The 20,127-nt window shown below is 41.0% G+C and overlaps 3 protein-coding genes across 7 annotated transcripts in view; 1 reads left to right on the forward strand and 2 right to left on the reverse strand.

Annotated features, from left to right (window-relative positions):
• The window catches only part of abi1a (abl-interactor 1a), a 53,681-nt gene extending 52,197 nt beyond the window's left edge, over positions 1–1,484 (reverse strand). For all 5 annotated transcript variants that reach the window (XM_083936187.1, XM_083936185.1, XM_083936186.1 and 2 more), the window contains exon 1: positions 1,288–1,484. In XM_083936187.1, coding sequence (XP_083792313.1) covers positions 1,288–1,404 — 117 coding nt within the window. In that variant the 5' untranslated portion in view covers positions 1,405–1,484. The remainder of the gene's footprint in view (positions 1–1,287) is intronic.
• Positions 1,485–3,015: 1,531 nt separating this feature from the next.
• acbd5a (acyl-CoA binding domain containing 5a) lies at positions 3,016–12,063 on the forward strand. The gene is made up of 13 exons (XM_083936178.1): positions 3,016–3,102; positions 3,245–3,370; positions 4,718–4,838; positions 5,415–5,487; positions 5,576–5,693; positions 6,143–6,376; positions 6,464–6,646; positions 6,990–7,084; positions 7,174–7,402; positions 7,542–7,744; positions 10,327–10,380; positions 10,540–10,649; positions 10,748–12,063. The coding sequence occupies exons 2-13, from the start codon at positions 3,274–3,276 to the stop codon at positions 10,758–10,760; spliced, it is 1,530 nt and encodes a 509-aa protein (XP_083792304.1). The 5' UTR covers positions 3,016–3,102; positions 3,245–3,273; the 3' UTR covers positions 10,761–12,063.
• Positions 12,064–13,230: 1,167 nt separating this feature from the next.
• On the reverse strand, positions 13,231–20,101 carry mastl (microtubule associated serine/threonine kinase-like; the record flags this gene model as incomplete). The annotated part of the gene is made up of 12 exons (XM_083936046.1): positions 13,231–13,388; positions 13,782–13,883; positions 14,682–14,795; positions 15,799–15,940; positions 16,535–17,557; positions 17,819–17,967; positions 18,129–18,282; positions 18,377–18,483; positions 18,582–18,670; positions 18,786–18,925; positions 19,160–19,297; positions 19,934–20,101. The coding sequence occupies 12 exons, from the start codon at positions 20,099–20,101 to the stop codon at positions 13,231–13,233; spliced, it is 2,484 nt and encodes an 827-aa protein (XP_083792172.1).
• Between the last annotated feature and the right edge of the window lie 26 nt (positions 20,102–20,127).

Here is a 20,127-nt window from a genome sequence, read left to right on the forward strand (position 1 = left end):
TTTGCGTCCTGTAGTTTTTCCGTGGGTTTAAAAACTGGCACAAAAGCTTCAGAGCTATGCCTCGCAGTGATGCCAAATCATCCCGGGACACAGAAGAAAACTAAATTACAGGGAGTCCTTTGGGGGAGTACAGCTGGAGTGGGACACACCCTCTGGAGCTGATATGGTGGGTAGTCTTCCTGCTGAAAAATGTGTTCTCACCAACCAACGGTTTGTGCTCTGGCTTTTTTTTAAAGAAGTGGCTTACCACAGATATATTTGTGCTGAAATTTAAAAACAGCATCCGCGCTCATCGAGAACCGTAGTGAAGCTGCGGTAAACATTGTAACTCAAGTACAGGACTTCAAATTCACTAGTTTATCAAGAAAATCTGAGCTCAAAGACACACGTGAAGCCCTGTATAGTCCAGCAGAGATGAAAAGCAAGCCCTGTTCCCGTGAATCAACACCTCCCAACATTTATTGACCAACTAACAATGGCTTTTACATTTCTCCCTCTGCCTGGTTGCAACCCTGCAGCTGAATTCTCTTAAATAAGCTCTTCTCTTCATTGAGTCTGGCCCAACTAAAACAAGCTTTAGGTGCACATATTACGCTCTAATGTGTCATTATATAGGTTGTTTAATGGTTAAAAACAATAACAGCCTCGCACTGACATTATAGCATTACAGCATTTGCACTGAGTGCTTACAAGCCCATAATGTGGACACTGTAACTCCACTGTAATAGTATCCCAATGGGGACTTTTTGTGGTATTAAATGGTGAGTTTAATGACCCTATGGAATGTAATGGACTGCTGTGTTACTGTAATATTCATGTGGAAGTGTGACATTTAGTTTGATGTAGTGATAGATTTTTTTAAGGTTGTGTCAGTATCAATTAAAGGCGAATAAACTGCAGTAACTTTTCTTGTTGGGTGTCTTTAAAAGAAATGACATAAAAATCTTTTTTTCAGGAGCTGCTGTAAAACACACAGGCCTCCCTATCAGCAGTGAGAGTGGAAGCAGTTTTTCACCCAGTGTTAAAATAAAATAAAAAGTAGACACACCCTTTGATAAATGTTGTTAACGGTACGAACGGATACGGTGTAGAGAAATGACAGATACAATAACAGATACAGCGTAGCGCAATGTCCCACAGTTGTAAACGCATCAAAGTGTTGTTACGGCTCCAAGCTTTGGGCGGAGGGGGACTCATCCCAGCTTCTTTATCCACATTTCCTGTCCCGACAAACCAATTCAAGCCAGAGCTTTTCCACCACGAAAGGAGGTCGATAAGAGAACTTACCTGGACATAATTGTTCTCGCAGTAGTCCGCTACTCTGGTGAGGTTTTGGTAACTCTCCACGAGCGCTCTTTTACCGGCCGGAATCTCTTCCTCTAACAGCATTTGTAGCTCTGCCATCTTAACATCTCTCCGCAGCGGAGCCTCCCTTCCCTCTCTGCCGTTTCCCTTTGATTGAAACAGCCACCAGAACCAGCTCTGCCTCGACACACAAAAAAAAGAAATCCTCCGCCTGCTATTGTGGGATTTACTGCCCTTCTCAAGCCCGAAGATCGTCTGTGCCGGGAAGGAGGACTCACTCAGTGGCTTAAATTCGGGAACGGTGTTTGGTCAAGAAGCCTACAAGAGATTTATTATGAGGAACTAAAAATAAATATTGAATAGAAAAATTACCATAAAAATATTTTAAAAAAGATAAAATACCACAACAAATACCATAGCGACTGGATACATATTTGTAAATAGGGAATTGTAGTATAAATATTCTTTAACTTATTCATGTCGCTATCTTCCACATATCGTTACTATGGTAATATAAATGCACATCTTTTTATTGTTTTATTTATAAGTACGTACATGTTCTCAGTATTTTTGTCTTAATTAATTTGATCAATTCAAGAATGTAGCAACTGTAACAAAATATTTAAAAAAAAATGATATTCAATAAAATATGTATATTCTAACCAAATATGTAAAATGATGAATATACAGTATGTTTGTGTCTGTGTGTGTGTGTGTGTGTGTGTGTGTGTGTCTGTGTGTGTGTGTGTGTGTGTGTGTGTGCGTGATACTCAGATTGGCTTTTTTGTGTTATTTTGTAAAAAAATAAATAAAAAAGATTAAATTTATAGAAATGAATGAAAAAAACACACATAAAGCAAAAATAAAAAAACATGAAAAATACAAAATTGCAAATAAAATGGATGAAAAAAAAACAATAAAAAAGGTAGAGGGGTTTGATCGTTTGAGAAGCAAGTTAAAATAGTTCACTCCAATTATGTTAATTAAATGATACATTAATCGGCTAATTTCAGATCTAGGTATTTTGCAGCGATGTGTGGTCCTCGGAAATAAGGACAGAGTGAGAGCTCTTGCTCTTGCCTCCCGTCTACCTATCACCCCTCCAACTGAAGAAAAAATAGATCCCTGCTAAGCATCATGGTAAGTGTAGTTTTACTCTCAACTGTAGCGACAGTCGAGTTAAGTTATTATTTCGAAATGACAACATAACATTAGCTTTATGGTTTATTCAGTACACATATTTAGCTTAACGTGAAAGCCGCTTTCAGGTCTTTTTGAAACTACAGTGCCAGACGCGGGGGATTGTGGAGCTTGTAGTACATAGTGATATCTAGTAGAAAACTACAACTCCCATCGTCATACATTGTGAGAGTTATGAGGAAGAAAGACGACGAATTAGTGAACGATTCAGAAAAGAAAAGCTACAATTTGATTAAACAGATTTTTTTTAAATAATTCAAATAAGTGCTATCAAACTATATTGCATTTTCTCAGGGTTACTCATTTATTTGGGGAAAAATAGTTTATTAAAATTATGATGATTAGTTTATTATTTATTTATTTTTTCTTCCTATATTTCTTTATTATTATGTTAATATAAATTATGAAGTTATTTGCTCCACACTCCATACCAGTTGGTGGCGGTAAAACATCAATAACTACGAATAAAGAAGAAGAAAGAACTACAGCTCCCAGGGTGCACCTCTGCCTAGCTTCATTGCACTGTTCATGGCGTCTGTTCGAAGGCTAACAGGACAGGTCGCCTTCTGACAAACAGATAAGCCGTTGACTTTAACGGTAAGTGTCAACGGTTTGGCACGGTTCCGTCGGCCGTTTGGCGGTTTATATTGTATTCATCACAAATATCTGGGCATATTGTTGTGTTTTGTGCTGTGTATTACAGCGGCGGTGTGTTTATTTACTGCCCGTCTGTGTGTAGGTGTTGTGTTGACTGTTGTGTGTGACACAATGGAGGTGGAGAGCGTCACAGCGGAGGATGAGAGGCGTCTGACCCTGCTGAGGTTCGAGGCTGCCGTCAAAGTGATCAAGAGTCTAGCCCCGGACGGTAAGCACAACACAACAGTTCGCCACATTGCTTTGAATGGTGTCAGACCTAGTTTTTGGTGCAGTGCAACAGCTTGGTCTACTTAGTGTCTTGTGCGATTTAAAGGGCTTAATCCACTTTACTAGGGCTGTGCAGAGATAGGTCTCCATTCCAGCGGGTCTACAACTTAATACTGAATCACAACAGTCACTTTTTAAAGTCCTATTACTTAGAAAACAATACGAATAGTACTCAAGGGCCTGGAGTGAACTTTTTTGGCCACTGTGAAATCCACCTGCCACAGTGTTTTTTTACCAGCCAATTTTTTATGCCTTAAATAAAGGTGAACGACTCAGAAAATGCAAAGGAATGGTTCTTGAACTTGTACAGAATCCACATTAAAGTGCTGCTGAGTTATTAACCAACTTAATCTCATTAATGAGTTGACCTACATATTGACTTCCAGTTGTGTCTGAGCTGGTGTGGCAGCATTTAGAATAGAAAGTAACAGAAACAAAAGCAGCCAATCATCTCACTCATCTCGTTTATTTAGTTAACACCCAACTGCAATCCATTAGTCACTGTTTCTTTGTCACTGCCGTGTCATTAGATACCCATGTTCAACAGTTTTTTTTATTAGATTAACAATAAACATTACATTTATAACAAATGAATTATACGTTTATGTTGCTTTTCCAGATAAGACATATTTTGGCTGAATAACACTTACATAAACAACAACAATAACAATCTTAATAATGAACAGAAACCAAACTACATCACACTGTAATGTGGAGGTGAGACATTGATTAAAAACCCTTTCACAGAGCACAGAGCACAGACTGAGACTCTGAGTCCTTAAAGAGGAGGAGGAGCAGACCCTTCCCTCTGCTTCCTCCTCTCTCCAAACATACGCCAATCCCCACAGTGCATCTCCGCTGTTGTGGCGTCGTACACAAGCCAGTCGCGAACCTTGCCATCCCTTTCCACTTTGTATTAAAACGTCTTTTTTTTATTGTCCTCCTCATCCTCTTTTTGTTCTGTTGCAGCCAGCGGGCTCTTCACGCCAGCAATATGCTGCCACATTTTCTATTTTTCTTCTTCTTCTTCTCGTTTTTTATGTTGAAAGTCCAATAAAACAGCAGGGTTGTTTAGCAACAACAGACTACCTGATTGGTCAACAACACACACACTTGCTCAGTGTTGTATTGTCTTATTACATTGGCTACATGCCAACGTGGCAGGTAGATTGACAGTTTCACCCGCCAATCACAGAAGTTACCTGCATTTGGCGTGTTTCATGCCCTGGTATTTGGAAGCAGTTGTTGTGCACATATTCATTACTAAATGCACTTTATTTCCCCTCAGGACCCTTTCAACCCTCCAATGAGATGATGCTCAAGTTCTACAGTTATTATAAACAAGCCACCATGGGTGCGTGCAATATTCCCCGACCTGGCTTCTGGGATGCAGTTGGCAAAGCAAAATGGTAAAGATTAAAGGAAATATGCAGTCAGTCAAAAATGTTTTTATTTATTTTTGCATAAATGTGAACAAGTTTATAGCATTTTTGTATCACTAGCACAAGTTGTATAAATACCACAGTCTTCAAGGCATTTCATTAGATAAGATAATTGCGTTTTGACATCACTGTGCAAAACAAGCAGAGTGAAATGCTCTCCGCTGGGTTTTCTGACGCTAGTGCTTCTCCCGCTTTAGTCTCAAGTTGTGTTCGGTAATCTCTGGACTCTTGGAATGTAACCTCTAACCCACTAGCCTGCACAGTTTCTTTCATGGTCCCGTTGCATCGGGGTGGGGATTTGCAAGTTTATCAGGAAACTGTAAAAACACTTAGTTAAGGAGTAACTGTAGATACTCATGCACGGTTGTGTGTTTGTCAGCCTTTGAACCCTCTGCTCACAAAAACACTTTAACCTCAAATAAACCGGCCTTGTCGACAAAGTTGATAACTGGCAGAGATGACATATTTACGGTAACACAATTAACACCTTTTTTTAACTTGATAAAGTGATATGATTGGTTTTTGTTTCATTTAATGATTCAGGGATGCATGGAGTTCACTTGGAGAAATGTCAAAAGAAGAAGCGATGGCGGCCTATGTTGATGAAATGAAGCTGGTATGTAACTTTTACAGAAGATGCAACAGTTGTATTATACAGGGTTATTAGTCATTTGATATTAAAGTGACCTTCATTTGTCGTGTAGATCCTGGAGGGTATGCCTATGACGGACGAGGTGGAGGAGCTCTTACGTGTCCTCGGCCCGTTCTATGAGCTCATCGATGAAAAAAAGAAGATCTCGCACATCTCCGACCTGAGCACAGGCAAGTTTTTAATTTACCACCTTTCACTTTGTTGTGACGTTAAAAACACGCATGTGGAGCTTAACCTTTTTATAATTTGCCTCTTGTCATATGCTCAGCCCGTTTGACACAGTTTGCTAGGCAACTGGAAGGCAAGTATATTCCCCTGTAAATAAATATTTGAGTGGTGGTATAGTTTAGTATTGGTCTGGTGTTGTAGCTCAGTTGCTTTCGGTGCTTCTTAGTCATGCCACGCATTCTCAGTTAGTGGTGCAGATAATGAGTTTCCTTTCATTTGAAACAGATAAATACAGACTTTATCTGTGTCAAGTTTGTGAAAACATTATCCTGCACTTTAAGCACAGAACCTAGAGTACATGAGGATTTTGTTTGGCTAAAGCAGCCATCCGCTTAGTTGACAGTGTTGTTGTTTTGTCTAAATCATTGCGTATCCTGTTTTTGTTGCACAGGGTTTGGTACAGTGATGAATTCACTGGCATCAAAGAGTGTCGCAAAGAGCATCGTCCGAACGATGGAAATGAACGGCACCCTGGAGACTCGTCCTGCCGGGCTCAAATCAAATGAAGTGAAGGAAAAGTCTGAGGATGAAGATGAAGAGGAGGAGGAGGAGGAAGAAGAAGAAGAAGAAGAAGAAGAAGAAATTGAAGAAGAGGAAGAAGTAGTGATAAGGGACGTCAAAAAAGGTAACAAAGGCATAAACATATTGTCAGAAAAGAAAAAAACATGAGAAAACCATTGAGTTAATCTTCTTTGTTGGGGTTTTATTTCAGACAAGAAATCAGCTGCTTCACAGCCAAAGAAGAAGGGTTCAGCCAGGAGACACAAACCGCCCCTGTCCAATGGTAAAGTGGCCAACGGGGCCACCCATCTGACCAATGGGAATCATTCCAGGGTCGCCCTGAACAGTGAGGAGGGTTCAGTTGGTGAGCCTCTGCTCAACGGTCACCACACAGGTGAGGAGGTCTCCAACAGCACGTTCTGTTCTGGGTTAAATCTAGTATTTGTGAACGTCCTGTGCTGTTACTCAGGACTCTGCACTCGCCTCACCCATTGCCTGTGGCCGCCTGTGCTGGTGTATCAGTACGCCATGTGATCAGATAATCTGCTAAGCTTCATTCCCAGAGCCGTGGCAACTCAGCAGACATGGGATCTTAACACTTTACACATTACACTGTTCCTGGGACAGTTTTCATGAACCAAATCAACGGCTCTGTTAAAATGGCAAACAAAGTGAAGTGAGCGCTTCCTTCCTCCATGTTACTCTGTTAATTACTATGCCCTTTGTACTGATCACAGGTCCCAGGGTAGAGAAGTCTGGTCCCAGCCACCTGGCCAGTGACTCAGACAGCGAAGTGTACTGTGACTCTGTGGACCAGTTCAGCCAGGAAGAGGCAAGTAACACCTTAAAACCACTCCTTTAGTGCAGCGGTGGAAGCTCTCTGCCTGTTATTGATTCATCTTTAATGTGCCTCTTCTCCAGAACTCGGAGCATAACCGCTTTTTAGATGAGCTGGATGAAGAGGAGAACCACGTCCTGCCTCCACCTCTAGAGGAGTCACAGCCACCTCAGGAGCCCCAGGAGGATGTTGACGGTGCACTGCAGGGGATCAGGTGTGGAGGAGAAGATGGAGACGACCGTGGAACAATGTCACAGAGACAGAGACTGAATGCAGACATGCCGGACAGCTCTTTAGTCAGAAGAGGAAGGGGTACGGTTGTCCTTATAGGGCGTTTATACTCAAAGAACCTTGGTTTGACTGTGTCTGCACATACGGCATTCTGTAGAGGACAACCGTGTACTTGTATGTGTGTACATGTATTAATTGTAAATAATTCCTGTGTTTTTAGGCTCCAGGTCTCCAGGCCACGGCTCTGGATCTCTGGTGCCCATGTACAGTGGTGGAGACGGGGACGGGGACCGCTGGGGAAGAGCAGGAAAACCAGGAGGGAGCCTGAATGAGCAGATAGTGGTGGCGTTGGCCAGACTGCAGGAGGACATGCAGAGCGTTCTGGAGAGGCTGCATACCCTGGAGGCTCTGACTGCTAGCCAGGTCAGACCAGTTCATCCTCTCATTCAGGAAAAGAATGGGCCCAAAAACATCACATTCTTTTCTTCCACCTTTCCAAATGTTTTCTGGTTATATGACAGGAAATAGGCAGGATCACCCTGACATCAAGCTAGCAGCAACAATCACTTCCAGGCAGACAACTAGCGGTTGATTTACATTGCGGAGATATGTGAAATTGGTCAAATTGCATCTGTTGTTCAACAATCTATAGTTAAACACGGCGGTCCGACCCATCCTATCTTATGCTCTGTGTTGTTCTGCTCGTGTCTTTGATGAACCGAATTTAGCGTTACAAACAGCAGCATCTCACCCGCAGACTAACTGCTTTAGCTGGGTGCTTCAGTCTGTGGCCTAACTGGTAAATTAGGTCTCCAACCTGGTTATTAATGAGAAATGAAAGCATCAAGCATACATTTTAGATTAACAAGATTAAATTATATCTAGCTATTTTTGTCCCTGTTTGTTTAGCATCGTTGGGTTTTTTCTGTACCTTGAAGTTATTGTAAACACACTGGGCCTCATTTATCAAACTTGCGTGGAAACGGGTGCAGATCTGAGCGCACATGTGATTTATGAAACCTTCGTATCTGACCAATCTCAGCGTACGAATGAGCGGGCCTTGATAAATGCGGCGGCTGAATTCGATCGTCATTAACATGTTACGCCCTTAAATTTTCCTGGTTCGGAGGCCTCGCCCACTGAGGTCAAACATGGGGAGAAGGAACGCTGGTTAGAAAATAAACTTTTCCGACACACAGATCGGCATCCTGACATCCGAGATGGAGCAAAATAAAGATGTGCTTTTATTCCTCTTAAGATTCGAATAAAAGGGGCCCATAAAAACGCTGTATGGAAAAGAATAACGGAGGCAGTCAACCCGAAGCAGCGCTCCACAGTGACCCGAGTGCGCCTGTGCGCACTGTTGGACAGGTGTAACCCGATTAAAAGCACATACCTTTGAACATATGAATTGCAAGAAAAGCTGGGATTATATTTAGGAAACGCTGAGTCAAATACATTCAACTTGCTCAAAAGATCCATTTCATTCATCTGTAATTATGGCTGCAGTATATTTCCACAGAACATACAAAAAGGTGTTATTTTGTGTTCGCTATTATCCAAGTTTGTGATTTTAAACTCTTTAAAGTCTTGGTTACTTAAAGACTGTAAGTAACCAATGTTCTGACCGTTGTGGGTTAGCTGTATATAAACTACTCCTTTTAGGTAGAAACAACAGCCTTCTGATCCAGAATAACACCTATAATGTGAGGGGGTGCATTTCACGGCAGGGGTGCTGAATACGGCACAACACCGGCGCTCTTGCTCTGTATTGGGGTTTGCCAGCGGGGTTATTAGGTATTCCGTAAGAGGATACCTTTGTCACCTAGAAGAACCATACCAAGATGTTAATCATCTGATACCTTGTTTGATTTAATGCAATTTATCGAGGGTAGCCACTTACCGAGGAGATGAGTTTGGCTCTGCAGTGCGTCTTGCTGCAGCCATGCGCCAACACATCCATTCATTCAATGTCGGGGTCGCGGGGGGCTGGAGCCGAGCTGTTTTGATATTTAAAAGAATCGTGTGTTCCCCTGGTCACCACGTTTAAAAGCAACAGCTTGGCATCACAAATCACCTGTACATTTATCGAGTGGTAGTTTTTGCGATTGATGAATGCGTAATCATTCATGGATGGTGCCTTCAGACGCACATGAGTACAATCAATTGCTCCAACCACAATTTTTATTTTTTTTATTAGTTTTAAGAATCCGTTTTGATCTGTTCTTAATATGTGACTGCTTATGTTTAATGACAGCTGAGGTTTGTTCATTATTTTCAGCCAGATTTTGCTGTGCTGCACCGCAAATCCACAGGCTCAAATGTGCGTACACGATCTCAGATCAGACGTGACATTTGATCGTAGCTCCCGCTCACGTCCAAATTGATAAATGCCGACGTTTGCCAGGAAATGGTCGTACGCACGTTTTTCTGCCGTACGTTCGTTTGATAAATGAGGGCCACTGTGATTGGGTCCATTGAATATCTCTCTGAGTTCTGCTGTTGCCCAACAAAATAAGCAATTTAATTATGTCACTTTGGGCTCTGAGAAATTGTTTTTTTTTACTATCTTATGACATTTAATAAAGAAAACACAGAAAGTAGTCCCAGGTCTTTTCAGTGTGAAGGCAAAGGGCAATATTCTCAATCGATCAGCATTCATAATACACAAAACACACAAAAAAGTGGGTGCATTCTGATAATCGCACCATAAATGAATCATTGATGCGCGTGTTTGTTTGAATGTTGTAATCTGTGTGTATTAGAAATACTAGTATGCCAGTGGAATCCGTTTTATTCCCATCTGAAAATATCTCCCAGATGTCGACAAACTATTTTATTTGAAACTATTGCAGAGCAGAACAGATAAGGAGTTTGGACTTTGGCCTTGTAAACAACACTGAAGATTGATCATCACTGGAACATTCATACTTTAATGGTGTTTATCTATTTCCTCTGACAAGGTTTTGGACTTTTCTTTTATTTTAAATGTCTTCTCTCTGCAGGCGAGATCAATGTCTCCAACTTATGCCTCAACCCCGGTGAATAAGAGGAGTCAGGTAAACCTTTAAAATACAGCACACCGACATACAAAAATCAATCTCCCTTTTGTTTCCGCTAAATGAAAGTTGCATGATCAAAGGCAGGGATTAAAATAATTCAGACATTAATTAGAAGAGCCATTTTAAATAATGATAATTGTTATTTCTGTCCCCTAGAAACCATCCTGGTGGCCTTTCGACATTTCTCCGACCAGTTTGGCCTTCGCCATCATATGGCCATTTGTGGTTCAGTGGCTTATTCGCCTTTACCTGCAGAGGAGGAGAAGGTATTCTTTTACAGGAATTTAAAAATGTCAGTCTTACTACCAACTACCATTTTCCACGCAATACCTGATTTATCCCTAATGCTCTCCTTCTCTACTAGACGAATCAACTGAACCTGGAACAGGCATGGGCAATGATGCTAAAGAGGAGTCCTCTAAAAGTCCTTGGTCGGGTTGCTAATGGCTGCAACTCTCCCCTGCTTTAACCCACGGCCCAGTAATTTGCTTTTGCACTATAAAGAAGGCACCTAGAGTAACGAGAGACGAAGACATCTCTCAAGTGTGTTGTACGGCGGACATGGAATCAAACAGAAACATGAATGTATGGGCTCGCAGCCTGTGATTATCCAAGCTTTTCAAGACGGCGCCACCGCATCCTTGTCATTTTTAAGTTTGAGACGAGCGAGGGTACGTAACAGATGTGACGTTGTCAGCGTGTTTGTAAACCAACTGCAGCCGATTCTTTCATTTCCGTAACTAAGGCTGTGTTGCACATAAAACGGGCCCGATACGTAGTCGTTCTGAGCATAATGCCTGATGCATTTTCACAATTCTCATTCATTAGTTGCCCAGGCAATGCTGCTATGATACAATATTGTAATAACTGTAGGAGGATTGAATGTAATAGTATATAGATGTGTGAGATTCTTTTAAATTCTGAAAATAAGTTAATATTTATTGCTTTTAGCGAGTTCCAATGAAGGCATTGATGGCCAGATTTCAGCTGTATAAATGAGGTCTATGTTTAAAAACGGTCGCTAAACGCTGTGCACAGGTTTGACACTGTTATAAGTTCCCATCCCCCGTCCTGCCGCATATCAATCTGTGCTTTACGTCAAAGTTGTTTCCCAAAGAGAGGAAGTGCCAACATCGAGGTACACTCACACTGTAGGGGACATTCTTGCGTTCACATATCGTAGCATAACTGTTCCAGTAGTGGACCAAATTATCATTAATCACACTACCCAGTGGGCCATGAGGTGGTGAGAGTCTAACAGCCTCAGTGTCCACTCAGCTGTCTGATTATTAACGCATAGCATATGTCACGGTCTGTGTTGTTTACGCTGTCAAAGTTTTCTATATTGTATAATTTTAATGTGTGATGTAACATGTTTGTAAGAATATTTTGTGCGAGCGATAGTAATCATTAATTGTTTGCAAAGCAGTGAGATCTGTGTAAATTGTATACAATAGCTGTACAGATGAAAATGCAGTATTTTAATTGCATTCCTATGTATTATTAATATAGACTACTATATCATTTACAAACGTGTGCATCTGCAATAGCACTAATCTTTCCAGAGCCATTATGTTTTAATAAAAATAAGAAAAAGTTATAGTTTACCTTTCTACTGAAACGTACTAAGGCTCTCTCGGCCTCTCTGCCTGTGGACAGAGTGGTGCTTGCATGTGATAATCCAAGCCTCAAATAAAGTTTTCATAAAGCACTTTTTTTAAATTTGTTCAAGTTGTTCCAAAGAAAGTGTGAAGCGTTTTGGGGAAAAGCACTTTCTTTCTTGGGATTTCAAAACGCTTTCATTCAAGAAATAGTTTCCATACTCCATGTAAAAAGAGAACTTTGTTTTAATCAAGGTTTGTACAGATTTAAAAACAGAACAGACAGGCTTTTGGACAGCAAGGTTAGCACTTTCCAGTCTTTGTGCTAAGCTAGCTAGCTAACCGGCTGCTAGTGGCACAAAGCCATACATGAGTGGTAATGAGCCGCTTGTCTAGATCTCGGTAACAAGGCAAAAAACCCTCTCTTTTAACCATTCACAGATTCAGATATGAAGATATAGTCTTATTAGCTAGCCTAATATTACATTTTATCTACATTTAGTCACTGATGTTTGATCATTTACCAGAAAAGGCACCAAATACATCATGTTACATACAAGATTTTATTTGTATTGAACTTTTTTTCTTGGAGTGACCAAGATAAAACTTCACAAGTAGCCGGGAGCTCTGTGAACTAAACTAAGAAAAGAAAAAAAAGTGTGGATAGAAGAAACAAGATCACATCCAAATTACACACAAACACAAACGGCATAAAAGCAGCAAAAACAGTACTGTTAAAACAATGACACTGAAAGTTATTATTAAATTTTACATATAAAATACATTATTGATGAATATATTAGAAAGCTTTTCTTCAACAGTACTGTGCCCCTCAGAGAGAGATGCATTCAGGGGGCCCGCCCACCAAGTCTGCAACGAGCAGGGAAACACTTATGAACAGTGCAGCAACAAACTTGCATACAGTAGAAAGTTCTCCTGTATTTAATCAACAGAAACCAAAGTCTAGAATATGGGAAAGGATTGGAAAATACTATTTTGCTAGTATAAGAACCAAATTTCAGAGAAATATGGAAATAATACGTTTTTAAAAAAGTTGTGACTGAGGTTTTTTCTGGCTCTTGTAACCGGGGATTGATCATAGGTAAAATGTTTTTAAAAAAAATATTATAGTGTTGAAACAATCACATCATTACTGTGTATTTGACTTTTTGGGAGGTTTTCCAAGATGAAAGCAGGCACACGTCACCAACAGACAATTCAAACTCAGCTGTTGATGTTTGTAACTCTACAGACTGAAGCCGGACACGGTGATGTGCTGGGCGTTGTTTCTCGCGTCAAAGTACGAGGTGTCGGTTTCGTCCTCCGGCTCGGGGATGAAAGTCATCGGCTGGTTGTGCAGGTTGTCCCAGTCCAGGCCCGCAAACAGGGGGTGACGCTTGAGTTCTGCCAAATGATCAGAACACGCTCGATTGATTTAAAACGGGTGTTTATCAAACACTGAGGCCAAAATTAGCAGTTTATTATAAATACTTTCTTTACCACAGACATTTGAGCAAAGTTTCATAGATCATTTAACTAGTGTGATCGAATATATGTGGACTGTGTTAAAGTAAACATTACTGGTGTTAAAATCTAGAAAGTTGCGTACTCTGTATTATGTGAGGTGCGTTTTAGCACAATGCTCCTGCACACCTTAAAGTCTTATTGTTGAATCAAAAACTAAATCAAAGCTGCACTCTTAATTAAGGCAGTTCAGGCCTTGTGAATAACATGAAGGTCTGAGAACCAACAGCTTTTTAAATTTAGGAAATTAAAAAACCTAAAAGTGCCCCTCACCCTTTAGACCAGCCCGTTTTGTTTTGTCCATGGTCAGGAGGATTTCAATCGCATTTCTTGAATTTACAGACAGTTCCTCCGCTTCCTCAGGCCAGGGAATATCTAAAAACAAAACAAAAGTAACAAAAGCATGCGGTTCACATTATCAACTCGTTTGTTCAACTACAATGTTCCCCCACCTTTTCCAAAGTCAAATTCAAACACTTTTCAAGCATTTCAAAGTCCATTTGCAAGCTCTTCCAGCCCCTCACAGTGGTGGTTAATATGTGTTTATATATAATACCAGTAAATATATGACACAATGATTTATCTTCTTTTAATGGAACTGTATTGTGATGAAATAATATATCCAGATATCATGATACACAGTTACTTCATCTTAATTGATTATAACAAGCACACGCTAACTCATTTTTGGAAAAAAATCAGATGTGAATATTTTGAGTTTATATTTTGCACCAAAGTTCTTAATGAAATAAGAAAATCGGTATCTCAGTATTTTTCATTTGTTATGAATTCAATTCACACTGGAGTATACAAAAAAAGGCATTACCATGTGCTTATACAGAAGGATTTTGAAGAAGATTTTGGCCATGTCGAACAGCGCTACCGTACAGTATATAGCACTGATTATTGCACGGCCCCATTAAATTAGATGTGTCACCTGTTTGTAGTCTTTGCATCCTATACAACCCAAAATATAAAAGTAGTTTCAAGCCCTTTTTAAACCTTGATACCACCACATCACAGTGTTTTTAAGGATTTGCAGCACACGCAGGAATCTGAAGGAAAACTGTAATGTTAGATCATCATACACAGGCTTCATGTCAGCTGCATGTTTTAGAGCATTTAGATAGTTTTAGTTTTGGATGCTCTCGTAGAAAAAACAAACAAACCCACCTCTGTTGAGAATATTCTGGAAGACCAGCTGAGGCGTCTCGTCGTTGAAAGGCGGCACACCTGTGAGGAACTCGAAAAGACACACACCAAGCGCCCACCAATCCACCATGCAGTCTGGATAGAAGCAAAGGAAAGTGGAATTTCATACAGCTGCTGGCTTCAAACAGCACACTTTTCCCTGCGATTACCTTTAGGGTGCACTTTATTCTACTGCGGTGGCAGAAGCAGGGACTGCGTTAGCTTCAGGGTGGAGGGATTGAACTTCTGGGTATAAACTTAGTTTCTTGTATTCACCCACAGGTAGCCTCAGCTATCTGTCATAATCCTAATCCCTTGACATTTGTGCCTTTGCATTGTCGTTTTAAATAAGTCATGCTGCCTCTCAATGGCCGCAAAGATTTAAAATGACATTTGACACAACCATCTATTGTTGAGTTCAGAAAAACACTTGACAGCCGGTGAATACGTACTCCCACACCACATGGGATCGGTCATGTCAGAATGTCCGTGAATTCAAATATCAGCGATCATGCTACAAAATGGCACGGTGCGACTGACAGGAAACATTTGAATGAATAACAGCACGTCAGACAAATTGAATGGAAGATGTCATCTACTAATATTCTGTTGCTAAAAGGCAAAATAAAGCTAGTGCCATTGACCAACACCTAGAGATTTAAAGAGCAGAAAACCCCCTTTGTCCAGTTAACAGCACATCAGCCTGATTCCCCAACTGTTACCAATGGTGTTAGCTGAATGTTAGCAGATAATCACTTTTTTTTTAGACTTTGTAATCACACATTTTAAATGCTGCCCCCTTCCCTCTGACCAGGCCCACAGCAAGTTCACGATTCCAAGAGGCAGAAACAGAACCAGCGGGAAGAGGAACACGGGGGAAGAATCAGCTCGTTTCCTCTAGCGTATTAGCAGGTTGGGTGAACATGCGAGCACGCTTGCACAAACAACAATATCATTAGAAACTTACCACACCGACAACTTCCTGAAACTCAAAGAGAAAGCCTGTCACAAGGACTAGAATGTCAAGCGTCCGCACTCAAAAAAAATAGCACTGTGTTGGGCTATTTCTGTTGTTGGGACACACTATTCCTTATCTTACCGTGGGGTTTTCCCAAGAGAAGCTCTGGAGCCAAATAGTCAGGAGTTCCTAAAATGGGTGCACCCTCTACAGGCAGTGCCCCCCTTCTGACACTCTTCGGGGTCCTGAAAGGGGTGCAAGAGATGGACATGGGCTGAGGAGTCTGATGTGAGAAGGAAATAAAAGGATGTTAGCAAAAATCTCATCAAAAACTGAAGGAAAAGCCCCTCTTTGTGACGTTGACGACAATCAACTATGACAATTTAATACACCATAAACCGGGTGTCTCAAACTGCTCCAGTAAAGGGCCGCTGTGGCTGCAGGTTTCTTTACAACCAAGCAAGAACACACCTGACTAGACTTTTATTCAACTCACTGAATCACCTACATACATGGATTTGTTGGATCAGGTGTGTTCTTGCTTGGTTGGAATGAAAACCTGCAGCCACAGCGGCTCTTTACTGGATCAGTTTGAGACACCTGCCATAAACTATGCCCTGAATTGTTTGTTGGATCTACACGAAAGTAATTTAAAAAAGACAAACATTACATGATCCACAAAAGGTAGTAATCCCAAAGGATTATATAATTTTTAAACACAATAACTTCTGTGCACAAAATACTACAGGTCTATTACCATGCTGGTCAGCAAAATCGATAGTCAAACGGTTTTTAATGAGGAGTTCTGCAACTGTATAGCCAGCACAAAGCCTTTTTTAAATTAGAAACCTTACTACAAAAGTCTTTGAATGCTTACCTGATAGAGTGAGCTGTTGGAGCTGGGTCTTTTCTGCACTGGTGTTGCATTGCCAGACGCAGAGTGATACGAAGCGGTCGTGGACAAGTCCATGGCATCAACAGAACCGACGCTAAATCGGGACAACACCGACGTGTTGGAGCGGTTAATGGAGCTACAGTAGCTACGGAAAGCTACGACATTCCGCGGCTTGAGGAATGAGGAGGACGGTGGGCCAATGCAGGTCAGATCAGGGAGCCGGTTAACAAAGGAGCACTGAGATCCTCTCTGGTCAAACCTACCGAGTTTGGGTGTTTCATTATTAACAGCAGAGGGAATTTGTGGGAGGGATTCAGTGATTGACAAGTCTTTAGTTTCCTCCTGCTCCTCGGGTGATGCCGAATTCCTGTGTTTCCTTCGTGGCTTGTGAGACTCACAGCTGTCTAGAGTTAGAGACGTTTCATGCATCGAGCCGTCAGAGTCCAGGCTCAGGCTCCTGCAGATGTCATTGCTCCCTGCAAGCGGTGATGTGAAACTTGAGTGCGACAGGTCTTTGGTTCCGCCTTCAAACACGTCCTCTGTTAGCTCATCCAGTTCACTAAACAGACTTTTGGCCACGACAATGGGACTGGAGCGCTTCGGTATGCGGTCTTCACCTAACCCAATCCCCTCAGTGGACTCCATGAAGTCACCTATTTGGATGGTGGAAAATGTTCCAGTCAGGCCAGTGTGAAACCTCCTCGCAGTCTCTTCTGGAATCTCGTAGCATCTCGTATAGTTTGTATTACTCTTCTTGGCTTGGATCTCCAGTGGCTCAGGGCTCCTCCCGACGTCAGAGAATCTTCTCTTTACAGACGAAGCCGTCAGACAAAAATCATCCGGAGCTGTGAACCCCGGTTTATCGGTTTGAGGCCCATTTTCTGCAAGATGGTCTGGATCTGACACAACGCTGGTGGCCTTGGCAGAGGAGCCAAAGTCATGTTCAGGCCCTTTGGACTCGGAATGCACTTTGCCCTTTTGTTGATTAGTCGGTTCATTTTCTTTCTGAAGAACAAAGATCAGAGGGGAAATGACAGTCACAATAGGGAACGAACAAATCTGTAATCTCAACAAAGAAACTCATGACAGCATGTTTCAATGAATCAGTATGAAAGCCAATCCAATTCAAATCCTTTGTTCATTTCCATCTGCGTACCACAATGGGGAGTCATTTTAAACTAGATGATTTGAGAGCAAAAAGGTGAGAACAGCCCTAACCAAAACATTACATTGTTTATAATAGATCGTAGGTTTATAATCACTGACCTCCTCACTCTCCCACATTGGACTGATGCCTCCTTCAGTGTCGGTGGTGCTGCCTGCACTCATTGTCTCACACCTATTCCTGGTCTTCAGCAGTTTGTTGGTCAGATTTTTAGCCAGGTTATGAGGGCTGAACACAGTATTGTTGAGACCTATAGAGACAGTATGGATAAACCAGAAACACATTTTAATTGCCAAAATCTCACCAGGAAGCTACACCATGCACAAGCCTTATAAAAAGAAACAGTCCATGCATAACCAGCCAGCCCACCAGGTTAATGGGGAGGAAGATGGATATCCAACAATGACATACCCCTTTTCCTAGGAACCGGAGAGCACAGCATGTCTTTTTTCTCCATCAAGGGAGAACCGAGAGAGCTATTCTTGTGTTTTATTTTGCAACAGGACACTGGAGTGGACACTGCAGACAGGCTGCAGTGACGCTTGCCTTCTCCTGCAGGTAAATTCTGTGTTTGATAGAAACGAAGGAGGAGTCATTATTCAACACCAATGAAGCATAAAGTATCATTTCTCTATGCAACATTATATTGATTCACTTACAAATCCAATGGTGCTGATTAAGGAGAGGACTTGACCCGGGGTGCGGAAGTAATCTTTGTTTGGTTTAGCCAAGGACGGAGTCGTAAGGATATCCATAAGACTCAGCTCTGAAAGGGAGCATGGAGATATAACAAAGGACATATTACTAACATTACTAAGTGCTGATGGTCACTGTGTTCAAATGTCAAGCAGACGGGAGTCATACCTCCGTCCAGCTTGACTTTAGAAAGGCCGAAGTCTGTCAGTTTGATGTGACCTTCGTTGGAAATGAGCATGTTGTCCGGCTTCAAATCCCTAAAACGTTATAATTCAGGTCAAAACCAGGCCACACAACACATCTCACCCCATGGACTAGACGATCAGTGTCGTGCACATTAACTGACACCTTACAGAAGTTGTATCAAAGTACCTGTGGATTATACCATGACGGTGGAGGTAGTCCAACGCCAATGCAACCTCTGAAATGTATTTTACAGACATATCCTGGTCGAAATACCCATAGATGTGAAGCAGAGATTTGACATCTCCACCAATGAGGTATTCCATCACCTGTAAGCAACATGAAAATAAAGCTTTAACTTAATATGATCCGTAAATTTGCAAAGATACGACACATTCGTAAACACTAACAACAAAACAGTCAATTGTAAAAAATAAAGAAAGTACGATTGTACATAAAAAAAGTTAAAAACGAACTACAATAAAAAACCAGACTTGCTTATAGACTACTAACTAAAATGAGTTACTGTAAATGTGTTTTGTGCAACGGATATTGGATGTTACCAGATAGATCTTGGTGGCTGTCTGAAGGGAGTAAAACAGGTGAACCACAAAGGGACTTTTGCTCAAAGCAAGTGCGGCTCTCTCTGCCTTCATCTGGCCCATCATGTTTTTATCAACCATGTCTGCTTTCTTCATCATCTAAAGAAAGATACGGTAGGATCAGATGAGATAATCCTTCATTAGTCCCACAGTGGGGGAATTTTCAGTGTTACAGGACTAAACATGACTTAAGTCTCAATAAATAAATACAAGAATAAATTAATACATCAATAAATGAATGCTGAAATAAATGAATATAAAATAATAATAAGCATTAATAAATGGGACCCCCTATCCCTATGTGGACACAGAAATCCATAAATAACTAAATAAATGTAGGTGAACAAAAATGTAGAAATAGATGTAAAGCATTTATTTATTATTTTATCTAGTTATTGTATTATTTTTTTTATTCCTACATTTATTTATAAATCCATTCGTGCATGTGTGTATTTATATATTTATTTTGGGCCTGTGGATGTTCTATTTTATATTTGCATTTATTTAAACATTTATTTTTTGAGACTTGAGTCATGTTGAGTCTTACATACAAAACAGCATCGTGCAAATAAGAAAAGGCAGCAATAGCAGGTGCAGAATATAATATTAGCCTATGGAAAGGGCAACAAAGCAAACTGACAAAAATAAGAAATAAAGGGCAGAAAAGGCGAGATTATTTTTCTAAAAATGAGTCTTCAATGATTCAAAGTTGTCAGACAGAACCTCAGAACTCACCTTAATTGCATATAATCGCGTATTGCCCTTCTTCCGTGCGAGGTAAACCTTCCCAAAAGCACCGCGGCTGACGGGCTTCAACACGACGAAATCCTCGATTGAAGGCGGTTTAGGAACTTCCACAGAAATCTCATGCCTGCTGGAGTCGTGCTTTTCACCTGCGTCCATTTTGTCACCGAGTTTTCAAATGATTA

This window comes from Echiichthys vipera, assembly GCF_963691815.1.
Source record: "Echiichthys vipera genome assembly, chromosome: 21".
NCBI classification, from domain to species: Eukaryota; Metazoa; Chordata; class Actinopteri; order Perciformes; family Trachinidae; genus Echiichthys; species Echiichthys vipera.